Source organism: Branchiostoma lanceolatum, chromosome 12 (assembly GCF_035083965.1).
Source record: "Branchiostoma lanceolatum isolate klBraLanc5 chromosome 12, klBraLanc5.hap2, whole genome shotgun sequence".
In the NCBI taxonomy this organism is placed as follows: domain Eukaryota; kingdom Metazoa; phylum Chordata; class Leptocardii; order Amphioxiformes; family Branchiostomatidae; genus Branchiostoma; species Branchiostoma lanceolatum.
Window position 1 is genome coordinate 13,144,450 of NC_089733.1, and position 15,105 is coordinate 13,159,554.

Sequence of the window (15,105 nt, forward strand, 5' to 3'; positions counted from 1 at the left end):
ACCAGCTCATAGAAATGGTGGTTATGGTAGAAACTACGATATATGGGCATAAAACATGATAGAAGTTACTACGAAAATAATGTATTATCTGGATAATAACTGCTGCAATGACGTGGCATGAACTGTGTTGACATTATGCTTGGAAATATGAATATAAATGATTCCAACCATCTATTGTCATCTGTCATACGGAACGGTAAAGAAAAATTTACTTTGCCATTCTTTGGTGTGTAGATATTTCTAGCAGGAATGAAATGTGGCCTGATGGTATTCGCTTGAGCACATATAAGATGTGCCTAAAAAGAACTAAACGAAATCGTTGGAAAAGTTCTAGAATGGAAAGAGAATGATAAGAAAAACTCTGTACCCTCAGAAATGTCAATTAAACTTCTTGGTTATCAACATAAGCAATATAGCAGCAACCTTACGCAATTATGATTGTAGTCCTCTTCAGCAAAGTATAATGATAGACCAGCAATATGTATTTGTAAGATATAACCGTTTACTAACTTATTCAAAATGTGAAACCTTCGCAGAGAAATCTATGTATATCAGATGTTCCTTGACAAATACAACTTACTATCTCTTCTATGACTTTTATGTATGTTGCGTCTGCTTTATATTAACAAGATAACGAAAACTGCACATCCTCTCGTGCCAAGACCGCCGCTTGTATATATCTCAAGCAACGACCCTGGCGTACCGGCCCGCATGTAATCCGCCCTTCACATTGCGTAAGCACTTGCCAGCCGTCAGCCAATCAGCCCCCCTGTTTTCGGAGGGAAAATTGCCAGCCAATCATGTTGCCCCTTGACCGTACGTGGCGACGTGATTGGTTGATGACGGCTGGCCAGCGCGGACGTGGCGAGACGGGCGGAACGCACGTAGACCAGTACGCCAGGGCCGTTGCCTGATATATGCAAGTGGTGGGACTGGCATGAGAGAATGATACTGCATAGCCAGCCACGTTTCAGCATAGAATCTCACGAGAAGCCCACATTTTGCGAGATGAGCCAGAACGGGATAACAATTTGGCTGATCATACTATAACAACACAGAAGGCTAACTGTATACGCAATACATTACATTACAAACGAATTCAATATAAACACTAACGTCACTGATATGTTTGTAAATATTTACAGGAAATCCTTAAAGTTGCTGATAAACTGTTGATGAAAAGGACAAACCTTTTTGACATAACTAGTTGATACGATATTTCTACGTGATCCCTCTGAGTTACGTATTCCATATATCTCTCAATCCTACAAGTTTTCACTTACTATATCAATACTTTTTTGCTGAATCTAGAGAAACGCCTGTATACTGAGTAGCCCTAGCAGCAGACTTGAACATTTGTACACACCCCTGTGGGGCTCTATATATATTGTGCTTCTGTTTTCTTTACTTCAGTGTAGGTGGACAATATGAAATGCTGTCAGTTCATTACCATGTTATTACAGATCAGACTATATTTTGTTCCAACGGTCTGTACTTGTGGCCGCTCTCCGACCAAGGCGATCACAGTTACAGACAGTTGAAGGAAATACTCTTGTCGTATGTTTTGCCGTAGATTTGAAGAGAATGCGAAGCCCAGGTCGCACACAAACATAGGACAGAACCAACATTATAGACAGAGTTACGAGTATCTATGATCATGACTCTCTACAGTAGTCAGGTATCTAAATTGTAAGTAAATCCTTCAGCAGAACATCCTACTTTCCATTGGATACAAAAGCCCATACGCACGACAAGGTCCAATCTTCTTGGTTACTCGAACAGATGATACACAGAGGAGCGCAACAATTTTGGGAGGGTTTGCAAGAAGATTCAATTGTCCACCATCTTTTCTAGCAATGACGAAAGTGACATCCACTGGAGGGCTTCAACACCTACTGAGCTATTGACATACATCATAACGTCCTATCATCATAACTAATGGTTCTGTTTGAAACATATATGAAAGTTCAACTTGGTTTCCCTGGGAAGACTGACAAGTTAGGAAGTTCGGATTGCCGGTTGATGATATACATGGCAATCTTCATCAGGAACCTGCCTCGTAGCAGCAACCTCATCTGATGGTTGCAGCAACCTCATCTGATGGTTGCTGTTGTCCAGCAGAGCGCGGAAGGATGTTGACGAGTTTATCGCAGTTCCGAATCAGCCGTCGCGACCTTTGACCCACAGAGACAACCTGAGTCCCTACACAGACAGCCGAGCTCCTTCTCTGCGCATGCGCAAAGCGTGGATACCAGACAGGACGTGTCTAGTCATGCGCGGCTGGTCTGTGGGAGCTGTGTGGCACTGCCGTTGATGTTCACACTCAAAACATCCGCCGAGGGTGATCCGGAGTGGGCAGATGCGGTAGCCTTGCACCGGCAACATCTCTTGAGCACCCTCCCATAGAGCTCGTCCATAAGATATTCGAATACCTCCACCAGTGTAAGGAAACTCGCGCCTAGAAAAAGTCCCATCTGCCCGCCAAGGTCACCTAGAAAGGCAATAACAGAACTAGATGATGTGATTTGTAAAGTACATATTGATGTTTATCCCATTCTAAAATGTAGCCAGTGAAAGAAATGTGCTCTTTTATGTGTAACAGATAATTCTACATTCAGTTAGTGAAAGAAATGTGCTTTTTTATGTGTTACATATAATACAATCCTGTTCAATCCGGTACTTTGATAAGCTAATGGACAATTTCTTATATTCAACGCATGATATGTTACATACGTCTTAGTAATATTTTGATACTTCACTTTGTTAAATACTATGATGTTGGAACATTTGGAATTATATATTTTTTTGCATTGAACATTTGTTTTCAGTTAACTTAGCTCCACATGACCGAGAATAAGTACACTGTTAAAGTTGCTAATTTTCTAAATATTCCAAGTCATTGTCTCTTGCTGATAACTATTACAGCTAGCTATTACTACACGTACTTACCCAGTAACCCCTCTGTCTCGATGGCTGGGATCTGTACGATCGACTCGTAGTTTAAAGCCTCATAGTATACGTTTAGAACCGCAATGTTGTCACTGTAGAAAATAGAACAAAGATATCAAAGGCCTACATTTGACAGAATCGCGCTTACACTGTCTATAGCTATACAAGATTGACAGCAAAATCCTGTAAGCTGGGGGATGTGAGTCGTTGCAATATGCAGCATATTAGTATTTGGAAATGCATCTAGCCGGTACTGGTTTGAGCAAACCTCATTTATCCGTGCCTTGATTTTACGGAAACGTGACATGCCTCGTGATACCTGACAGTGTATAAGTCATATCACCATTCCGAGTGCGCAGGTGCGTCACGATTGTGGTGTAGGTCAAAGTTTCATAACCTTGTCTTGTCATATTTAACTTTCGTCAGCCTAACAGAGGGCTACTCTTGTCTTTAGTGGTTTTCATAATTGTTTAATCCTTATTCTGCCGTATTGCAATGAAAAACTGGTAGAAATTGTTTACTAGGGAATTAATCTCGAACTTTGACATAGACCACAATGCATTACGCTGCGCATGCGCACTCAGAAACTTGAGATGGTTTATCCTCGGGGCACATGTTGATGTTAGCTCAAAGATATCTGAACATTATAGCAGTATCTTCATTGTGTGGTAGTAATTCACTAAAAAGATATAGTAACGCATGCATACGGTGTCTCAAAGTTAAATGCCTTCTGCAGCTTTCACAATTTCTATTTCAAAGCTTAAGGACGAACAGAAAGATGCAATGGGATGTTAGTGAATTGTACAAGATGACACAACAGGTGAAGAAACTTACCATTGCCGTCAGTACAGTAGTGATGTACGTGAAGTTCCAAGACGTTCAAGACATTGCCTCTCTGAAAATGATCACGACCACGGCACGACCACGTCACGAGTACGCCACGAGATGCACGACAAAAAAGTCACCAACAGAATCCCAGCCCGTTCTTTTTAGTTCCCAGGTAAAATCTAATTAAACTTGTTAGTTTGATTGCACAAGGCATGATCACCTAGCTGTCCTTGCTACCTTCGGGTAATGACTCGCATTATTGGTGCAACTACTGGTATCCTCTACTATCACTACGGTCTAAAACGTTTGGATTATTGAGAGCAAAATGAAGCTATTGATTATTTTCGGATACGTTTGGGGTAATTGTTGAACGGGTGGCGACAGATGCTGGAAAACATGCAGAATTTGTGCTGGGAGTTTGTCAGGAACAACTGTTACAGTACATGGACAACACAAAAAGCGATGGATATGCTTGGAGCACATACAGAAAACCAAGCAAAGCAAAGTGATGACTTCATGGAATGACACAACATGCGAATTACTTACAGTGTTCCTGTGACATGCTCAGGCCCTGTCATTGGGAGGTGGACAGGTGACTCTTCGGGAAAATCTTGGAAGAAGACACTGTCCTCTCATTATAGCAGATCACAATGAATATCACGGCATTCGGAGTTGCAAAACTGTCTAACTGTACGGATGACAGAACGTGTACTTACTGAATTTCCTTGTCTGACATCTCGAAGTCAGTTTCCATTCTTTGTACTTCCGCCACGCTTTTCGGCCGAAGCTTGAGTGTCGACAACTTGACGTTGTACTGGACGTTGTGGCATGGTGACCGACAGGCGCACAAATCGCCCTCTGTGACTTTCACTACATGTGAAAAATGACATTGACCTTGTCATCACGAGTTACACTATGATATCGATGTCCGTAAATCTGACACCCTAAACGTGATGTGCTTGAGGCAATATGCACTTGTTTAAGGGGGAAGTGTGATCCACTGTCATGATTATGTGCTGTCCTAAAAAGATGATTGACGACAGAAAAGTAAACAATATCAGGGATAACACAGGTGACGCATCTTCTACGGTCACTTTATGCCTTTGCAAACTGGCTTTGAAATCATTTAAAACATTTGGTATGATGGCTTTAAAAAGGTGGTATATCTGTTAAGCCATACCCTTCATGTGGTAACCTTTAAGACATTATTTGTAAAGGTCGACAGAGTTACTACACATTAGTTTTACATACATATTCTCATATACTTACATAGCTTTCCGTATGCACATTCGTACATTTTCGGAGTACACACTGGTACATTTCCTGTAAGGAGGAAAAATGTCAAAATATGATTAAATGGAAGTAATCTAGCACAAGGCTTACAGACAGATAAAATACAAAGGAAGTAGATCTCAGAAAACTGGCAGGTAGAGGCTCTATCTGTAGTGTAATAACATTATACTTCTAGAAGCGATAAAGGCATTAATAGAGTTGTTTGATAAACGCCTTTCGGCAAGGTCTCTATTACAAATACAGTAAGGTGGGGTTAGATGACCTTTCTGTTGTCTAACATATCTAAGTTTATACCTGTAACTTTGTGTGTTGTACGGTGTATGCTTTCTCAGCTTGTTCAAATTACATTGCAAGTATCTTGTTTAAGTGAGCAACGATGGATGTTGTTTCACGGCCACATCAATTCAATTTCAGAATATTCGGATTTCCTAGAAAATCAATAATAACAGAGACCCAATTGACACCGCCAGTGTTGGTCAATGATCAAAATAAATGAATTTTCATATTTAATGTATTGATAAATGGAAAAACTATGATAAGTACTACAAATATAAATTTATAGCGCATTTCGTCAACTGTTGGCATCAAAATAAGAACATTCTGTCATTACTTTGTTGTGGCCAAATGTAGAAATGCATGAAACCAACCTACAAGACATGTAAACTCAATCCTGGATCGATCAAGTCATCCTTGTGATAAACAAACATCCATCTTTTTTTCAAGGTTAACCATAACGGTTTTACATACCTTACATACCTGGCATTTCTACTAATCTGCACCCACACTCAGATATCACGTAATTAGTTTCACACTCTATCCGACAGGCCGATAATGAGTAGTGTGGAAAATACGTTTGGCTCCCTCTTTCTTGACAGTCACCGTATGGTGCGGGAAGTGTCGTGATCTGTGGCAAATAATATTTGGTAAAGAAGACATCGCCGCAAATGGTAAGAATGTTGAAGAAAACATACAATATACCATTAATGTCATCGTCATGATATGTATCAGTACTACTTGTCCCCTAAAACTTATAGGGGGAAAGAAATATATGTTTTATTGTTTTGTTTTGTTTTAGTATTGAGAAAAATTCCAATGCAAAAGATGTATACAGCACCAATGTATCATTTTTTCTTAAAATCCTATTCCACAGATTACATGCAAAGGAATACAGTTTTATTGTCCCTCATATTACTTACATGCAACAGAACTGAGAAAGGGATAGATACATGTACATTTATTGGGGCAAATGAAAATATGCCATCTCATACTTCCAATTAAGCATGTACAGTCGTGTTATATGATTTTCAAGACACCTTGGCCACACACACACACACACACACACACACACACACACACACACACACACACACACACTTGAACTTTGACCTCTACTACAACTGTGGCTTTGTAACGATGTTTGGCTATACCTATACCCGTGTGGACTTTTACCACCACATTTTAAAGTGCTTTGAATTATAATACATGTAGATCTAGTGATGTGTTTCCCGATGATAATGTATTGGGTACTTTCAACATGATTATTATCAGTCTATTTAACTCACCACTTCTTGCCTGATAGCAACAAATGTGTGAAACCCTGGTGAAACCGCAAAGCCCAACTCTTTTACAAATGGCGGTTCGTGTTGGGGATGAACCATGACCTTTATCCCGGCATCCATTGCGTCACCGCCGACGTCATCGGTGGCCATGTACTCGTCATTCTCGATGTTGATGGTTACTTTCAGACCATTTCCTGCAAACAATTTTCAATGTTGCACAGTTGCTAAGAGTTATTTAAATTTTATTTGCAATGCCTTGGATTTACCAAAAGGTTTCTGATCGAAAGTCAAATTGTACATACTATATCTTAAGTGCTTGTGACAAAAATAATTTCTGATTATATTCAACAAAGATATTACTATCATTCAATTGGCAACCCAAGATTATAGCAACCGGTTCAGAAACTCACACAGCAGCTCGAGAAAAACGTACTTATGAAATGCTTAAAAAGAAAATATTGTAATATTTTGTATTGGTTACAACTGCGATGAGTAAGCACTGCTCAAAAATCCGTTTTTTGTGAACTACAGTGCTAGTTTCTGAACCGGTCGCTATGTTCACTGTGACGTCTCACACAGACAATTACCATACTTTGAACAGCTTGCGATAGAAATCTCGAGTCGGAAGACATATTCTTGGTGCTACGATGTTCAATAGCATTAGAAGGATGTATTCCGGAGTAGTGCTTTAATTGTGGAATATGTTGAATCAGATAATTTTGCAGTATGGTGTCATAGACACTTTTTAAAGCTTTAAAGTCACACTTACTTTTTGAAATTTTGAAATCTTATGTATCATGTTACACAACATTCACTGTATGCCACAATCTTCCTTTCATGCACAGTTTAGCTTTAACAGGTAGAAAACACTTCAACCATCTTGAACTGCGCGTTGCTAGTAGTTCCTCTGTTACCAAATGCGCACAATTCAACATTATGTGATTATGTAGGCTGCATCTTTTTAGGATTAATATGTGAGTTTGATTTCTTTCTTGGTAGAAAATCGTAACATGAAAATAATAAGTGTTTTGCTTTGCTTTGTTGACATCATTGTCACCTTATCCCTGATCACAATTTCATCTCATCGTTAAGTTTTATTAAAGTAATGCTGCATGCAATCCCATCAGTTATGTTTTATTAATGTAATGTTATGTGTGATCTACACATAGTTAAAACATGATACTGTGATATAGTGCAATATGCATGGCGCATTATTCTTAGTTATGATTAATTGTAATATTTATGGTGTTTATGTTTTATCGTAGTTAACATTTATTAGAAGAAGACTCCAGACAATGACTCGGTGTTCCACTGATAGGGATTCTTAGTAAACAATCAGGTAATCATGTACGTAAAACAAATGAAAATTTATGGTATATGACATTTTATGACAAAAATTGAAAGACCTTAATCCGTGATTCCGTGTTATTATGACTTCATGAATTTTTATTGAGAGAGCATTTCAAATATATTTGCTCGTTTTGTTATCAATTTGTGGTACACGAAATGAAATTATGAATAAAGCAAACGATGGGCGTCTTTATGCACATAACATAGATGCACCTTATGGTTTACAGTACTCATGACTTAAGTACAACACACATTTACCAAAACTTGCCGTTGGTTTGCACACAAAGTTGCAATATGTTTTTAAAATCCTTAGGGAGCATTCAGTCATGTTACCCTATCTAATTTGCATTTTGATCCAAACGTTGTCACTTGTTTGTTTGTTTGTTTCTGTTTTATTTAGCCAGGGTGGCCCAACTCAGTGCACTACTTAAATGGATCTGGTGTCATAATAACGAAAACAACCCGCCATGTCGGGGTCCTTATTTGCATTTCAAAGCTCAGGTATGTGTTTCATCGTCCAGTATTGAAGAGAGCTTGTGTCATTCTTTTTAATTTTTTTGAGCTTTGAACACTTCGTGGACTTTATTTCAGATTTTATAATATATATTTAAATGTCAGGAAAGGATTGAATAACGATTCAGTGAAATGCAAATAGGGACCCCCACATGGCGACTGGTACACCGATGACGTCACATGTATCGTCCCCCATAGTACTCAGTACGTTGTAGTTCTTCCTTACCGTAGCTGCATGCCCGGCCTGTCAGGGAATCAAACATACACCGAAAAAACACAGATATTTATAAAAGATACTTCACCCTCTCCGGGCTTGCTTGAGGAGAGCACGGTTCCCCCGGTGACAGGTGCCGCGTTAAATGTGAAACAGTTGCCGAGATGGGTGAATATGTGCGTGAAGTTTTTTTCCGAGCATCTAGGAGAAAAGTTTGACTGAGCATAATCAAACTTCGTTTGTTTGAGACATTTTCAAATAGCATAATCATATTTGCACTTACAAGTCAATCTGTGTTGGTAGAAGTAATTCTGAATCAAAGTTGAGCTGCAATTGCCAACACACACAAAAATTGCCCCAGATTCGGTGCTGGTGGGGTAGGGGTAGGGTCATTTGTCACCATAGACTCAAGTTCTGCAACTTATGATCCACTGATTACGGACTCACGTTTTCTATCTGCATAACGTGACGTCACAGAAATAGTGGATTGATCATTACTTAACAAAGACTGGAGTTGAAAATTTAACCTTTTTTCCTATTGGCAATTGCAATTCATATTGGATTCAAAATCATATTTGCAGTCACACACTGGTTATCGACAAGGATGTCGGCTAAATATACACGGGATAGTAATAGCATACACTGGTAAGGACAGAGGATCAAATGTCACTGGTTAAAGGTCCTTAATTTGTTCAATCCAGCCTGACCGTGTCTATCTGTGACACAATTAAGATTAGATTGCTTTAAAACTCAGATAACCTCTTTACTCCTTCACCTTTCCTCTGTAAATGTCTTACATTACGCCAAGCATGATAATATATCCTTCAATACCTGATGTATTTGATCAACGGAGCGTCTCACCCAATGAAGCAGACGATGCTGATAGCCATACTGGTGTCCATATTTGTATCTAAATAGACCACTGTGCAAACTTACACATCATTTTTGTGTTTTATCTGTTATTCAACATTGTTGTGGTATTTGGCATTCTCCTCGTTGAGTTGTAGACCTTTAACTTTGGATATTTGAGCTAGTCAGAAGATCTTTGAACGATTTATTGATATGCAAAAGAGACACCAATATTGCGAAGGACACAGCAATGACGTCAAGAGAAAACCGTCTACATCAACCTTCAAATCAAGAATTAAACACTTACGTCTCTCCCCTCCATTCACAGTTGATGATCATGTCTTTGATTTGATGTCCAACGCGCTTGACAAATTTGTTTAATTCTGGAAATCGGGAAGTCTTTGATATCGTCTTCAAGTCATGCATTTTAACGAAGTCCACCCAGTCCTTCGGATACAAATGTTCGTTCTTTAGCTGGAATTTGTTCTGATCCACTATCCCTGCAACAGCAAAAAATTAATAGAATTATCATTACGTTAGATAGATCAATGTAGTATTCGATAGGTGTGTTAGCATGAAAGCTCATTTGATTGGAACATAACATCATGAAAAAATTAAATCCAACACAAACATTTCGACTCATCGGGACTCTCGGTTTGACTATGCAACGCCAATATACTGGACACCGAACAAGATTATCTATTGGTTTTACATTCTAAATTGGCCAGAGCACATAGACAGAGCGTTATCCGGGGAGACAGCGTCTCTCAACTAATGAGAATGTCCATTCTAATCAAGATCTAGTAACAGCAAATTTACAATTGATTAGGGCGTATATTGAATTGTCTTGCATTACATTTGCCATCTCGTTTCGTATCATTTCTGTTGCAGTAAATTCTGGGACATTTCTAAGGCACTTATTGACTTAATTTTTCATGGCAAAGAATATTCAATGCATATGTACACTCCTTTAACCATTTACTTTAAGCGACACAAAACTAAAGGCCTATTTACCTCATGCTGGGTATCTACAATTTAGATTTTTGCTCTGAAAATTAAGGGACCTTCATAGCAATATGTCATTTCACAGTTCCGAGTGCGCATGCACAGTTGAGATGCATTGTGGTCTAGGTCAAAGTTCATGATCCCAATGACCCCAATTAGGAGTTTGGAGGGTGAGGTGGTTGTGGCAAAAATATTGAGGCTAAGATCCATTCGTTTGCAAATGGGTACCATTTGTCTAGACGTCGTGGCAACAGTTAGTTTTAAGAATTCCCGAAATAAAAGGCACAGCATGTGAACAGCAGAACGTTGCAAAAACGTCTGAATTTTACTCTCTTTATTGAGCGCTGGGATGTTGAACTTTGACCTAGTCTTGGGACTATGTAATTCCTTATTAGGCAGAGGGCGTAAATCTCTATATCGACCGCCAACACACAATATTCGACCATGCTTTGAAGATGGACGAATGGCTAGTGGTTGCATAAAATACAATCGACAAATAATTCTGTTTCGGTCAATAACTGCGTACAGCTATATCAGTTCTGAAAATGAAACCATGCTCTGGAAAGTGGTGACGGTAATGTCGTACGTAATTGCTCTCATCTGGGGCGAGTTCTATGGTCTCAAAAGTCATTGATGAAAACCGCTGCCATCTGTTCTGAAGACAGCTGATCGGTAAATTCGCGCATGATGGGATACCACCCGACAGAGCAGACAGAGAAGCATTCGTCAAATGACAACGAATTTCGGTTCCTTGAACCCTAAATGAAGGTGAAAAAGAAAGGCAGAAATGCCGAGGAAAAAGAATTCAAATAAGTGCCAAAATATGGAATGCAATTGCAAACAAGGCAGCCAACAAAACAGTGTCTTCGGCTATATTGGACCTGATTCTTAGTAGATGGCAATGCATAGATGTCGAAATATGCATGTCTTTGCATCCTTTGCTGATGCCGCGTCTGGTAAGAAGCACATTCACCCTATTCATTCCAGTTACCTACAACAGTGCAGTATTTATTGCCTGAGGAAATGTATGATGACGAATCAACTGTTCACCACCTAATTTCAGGAACTCCATACCATGATCTCAGTGATTGGTACGCAAAGTAATTGGACTTCCTGGTAGAGATTGGAAAGGATGAAGGCATGGCTGGTTTTGTCCATGGCGTTTTTCAAACTCAAGTCGGATCAATACACATTTCATGGATCCGTGGTGTTGTTAAGCCATGGGCCGTCTGTGATCGACTTAATAATCCTATACAACAGGACCAGAATAGGAGCGTTGGGTCCACTCAGATGTAGCTTTAAGTAAGGGAAAATTGGCAATGTATAATATATGTGTGTGTGGTTCATGGTAAGCAAGTACATCTTGCACACAACACTGGCCTTTGCAAGATATGCGTTTCAGTTGAAAACATGTCCGTAGATTGTGATTACAAAACTCATTTCCTTCGTAAGCCTATCACGGCTATAGCAAAAGCTGAAAGAATCGATGCAAATTTGTTACAATTCCAGCAAATTTGACGCAAGTTATAGCCTTGAGCTAGTATTAATCTCCAATGATGCGTAACTATTTGTTTCACTGATACAAAAACATTCCATCCCAAGCTCTTCGGTTAATATCAAATCAAATAAAGTATGAACCTTTTTGGCAGCCGCTTGTATACAGGATTATCAATTGTCAAGAACAAATTCTGTCGAAAGCCCGTGCTTCGAATTCGTGACTGGAAAGATAAATCTGATATGGGCCCCAGCTATATCAGTCAAAGGCGTTTAAAGCAATGCTTTGTAACGATTTTTCTTTTGAACTGATCTTGATCAGGTCAGATAAACTTCAGCTTGCAGCAGTTCTTTTCTTTGTCTGTGATTGAAAAGCGTGTTTTCTCCCAACTAGGACTGCGATGATGAATACCTCTGGATATTTCACCTGACGTTTATTCATGAAGATGATTACATGCTTGGAAAGTCCATCAACTAACGATTAAATGAGAGGTGAGAGTCTTGCAAAATAGCGTTATCGACAAACACAAAAAAGGACTACATCGTGCTGGTAGACAACAAAACAGAAGCAAAAAACAGAAGGCTAAGTGACTTTGACAATGACTTATTTTTTCCGGTTTGTTAGTTTTTCTCGCTAGATTGGCTGTAGTTTTTCTTTCTTTCTTGATATTTCATGCATGCAGCAAACAAGCTGCTCTTTTGTAAGTACCATGGTACATCCAAAGCAACTGTCGTTATGTGTATGAACATCTAGTTAACTCAAGCTAAAATACAAAAGTATGAGTATTAATTGTAAAAAAAAGCAAGCCTTTTCATCATAGTGCACGCCACGCGACCTGTTGGTAAGGTCATAAGCTGAGGCTCCTCAGAAGTAAACAAATATGACGCGGCAACTTAACGAATACATGTAGACAATGAAAATTTGCAAGTGAATCGTGACGGTAGGCTGCAACCCTAGTTATGTTTTTTTGTCTGTGAAATAGACAGAAAATTTAGTTTTCCTCGGAGCTTGCAAAGAAGAGCCATAAACCATAAACTTTGACCCTCGACCACACCGCTTCACAACTGCACATGCGCACTATGAACTGCGAGATGACTTATTGTCCGTTCACAGTACAAACTTAAGTACAGAAGTTGAGGTGATATTTCAGAAGGTGTAGAAATTAAGTTTTGGTGTCACAGTTACGTATTCCTTATAATTCGCCATTTGATCAACTGCCTATAAGTTATAGGGATCATGGAACATTGATGTAAAAATGATCTGATATACTTTGGAAGGCATTGTACCTTCTATTCTACAGCGTTTTTGTGAAATAGTAAACTTAACACACATTAAGTGTTAACAGCCGACTATTGTAGTGAATCACTTTAAGCAACGGTTAAATAGCTTCTCAATTGGAGGGTTTGAGAATGCATTATTTTCCTGTGTCCATGTTGTTTTAAAACTTTGCAGCCAATGAAATGTAGATCTCCAATGAGGGGAAGTCAACTTTTTGGGTAAATGAGGGATAAGCCTTACCTATATACGGTCCGACGGTCGCCAGATCCCTCATCTTAAGCGCTGACCTCCGGTATTTGTTCATGTTACAGATAGTTACCGCCGGGAAGGTCATGTTCTTCGCGTATTGTAGCTCTACTTTGGTGACATGATGGTACTCAAAGTAATAGATAAGGCTTTCCATGCACTCAAAGGACATGAGGCCGAGAGAGAGGAGTAGCATGAGCACCCAGGCGGTACGCCGGATTGGTCCTCGCTTGATGAGGTGTTTCATGCCATGGATGTCTGTATCCATGGCAAACCGTCGGAACCGGGACGGTTTGCGGTATGAGGTGTAGCCCGTGCCCACGGTGGATGTTGGCACACATTGCACGGGCTTCACCTCCCGTACGTCCGGGGTGGTGGCTAAGGCAAGCGGGGTAAAGGAGTCTTCTTTCCCCATGTCTTTCGTCGTATCGACCTCCATGGCTTCCAATGGGGCCACGGTAGAGACCTCTACGCGGCTGCGGGTCGGGATCGGTTGGCTCCTAGAGGATGGGGGAGGGCTCGCCCGGCAGCATGACTTCCCCTGCGTCGAGCGAGCCCGAGTCAGGGCCGGGAAGGAGATGGTGACATCAGTGCGCACGCGTAGCTCCACCTGTAGTTTGAAAATACATTGTAACTGTCAACATTAAGATGTTAAAGTTGTATCTGAGGAAAATTAAATAATATGAGGATGTACGTAGACAATATTCCTTGAACAATAAAAACAAGGCACTCCATGTTGAATTTCTAGGCAGAAAACTCTCCTCATGTAAATGCTTGTATAACAGCTCATTAATTTTAGACAAATTGCAGAAGCTTATTTCATTACGTTTGATTAAGTATTGCTCTTTATGATGTAAGAAACTGCAACAATGAAAGGGTTTCCCCAGTGGACATTTTCTTCCCAAAATTAAGGATCAGACGTGGGGCCATTGTCTTTGTTTAAGGATTCGCAAAACGTTAAGCAATAAAACGCGCTACTCTACTTTTCCAATGGTCTGTGCAATACTGGGTGTCATAATGTGCGTCTCTGACCATCTGTTGCCATATAAAACCACTCTTGCACAGGTTGAATGCTAAACTGGCGCATCAATCATTCCCTGATCAGAGCCATGTGACGCATTTCCTTCAGTAAACACAACCAGACTTGTGCCTGAACTAACCTGAGCTAAAAGGTACTGATATATTCAAATAGCATATTGAGAATAAACATTGTGAGGTTGGATATATTTTTAGGACAGCCCTGCTCAAATTTCTGTTTTTGTAATACACCACTGACCGTTTTTCTAGACGTTTTACGTGTCGTTCATTTGCACCGACCATCTCCCACTCAACCCCAGTCTCATCAGCGGAACAAGCCAATCGCCTAGTCCAAGGATAACGGGTCGCGCGGCCCCAATCTTAAAACGCAGCGATGCAAATATTGCTACGGTAAGGACAAGGAGTCTGCATCTGTAACAGGAGGTAGACATGTTGCTTCGTAACAAACATGCACACGTGACGCAGCCGTCCGTGTAAAACAATCGTCT

The 15,105-nt window shown here is 39.9% G+C and overlaps 1 protein-coding gene across 3 annotated transcripts in view; it reads right to left on the minus strand.

Moving 5' to 3' along the window:
* The window catches only part of LOC136446501 (acid-sensing ion channel 2-like), a 28,170-nt gene that overhangs the window by 3,879 nt on the left and 9,186 nt on the right, over positions 1–15,105 (minus strand). For 2 of the 3 annotated variants that reach the window (XM_066444890.1, XM_066444889.1), the window contains exons 2-8: positions 13,574–14,189; positions 9,863–10,055; positions 8,795–8,907; positions 6,633–6,823; positions 5,827–5,974; positions 5,047–5,100; positions 4,494–4,647 (exon numbers count right to left, since the gene is read on the minus strand). In XM_066444890.1, coding sequence (XP_066300987.1) covers positions 4,494–4,647; positions 5,047–5,100; positions 5,827–5,974; positions 6,633–6,823; positions 8,795–8,907; positions 9,863–10,055; positions 13,574–14,018 — 1,298 coding nt within the window. In that variant the 5' untranslated portion in view covers positions 14,019–14,189. Of the gene's footprint in view, positions 1–376; positions 2,492–2,949; positions 3,042–4,493; positions 4,648–5,046; positions 5,101–5,826; positions 5,975–6,632; positions 6,824–8,794; positions 8,908–9,862; positions 10,056–13,573; positions 14,190–15,105 lie in introns of those variants that run through there. The other variant, XM_066444891.1, reaches the window with a different exon arrangement.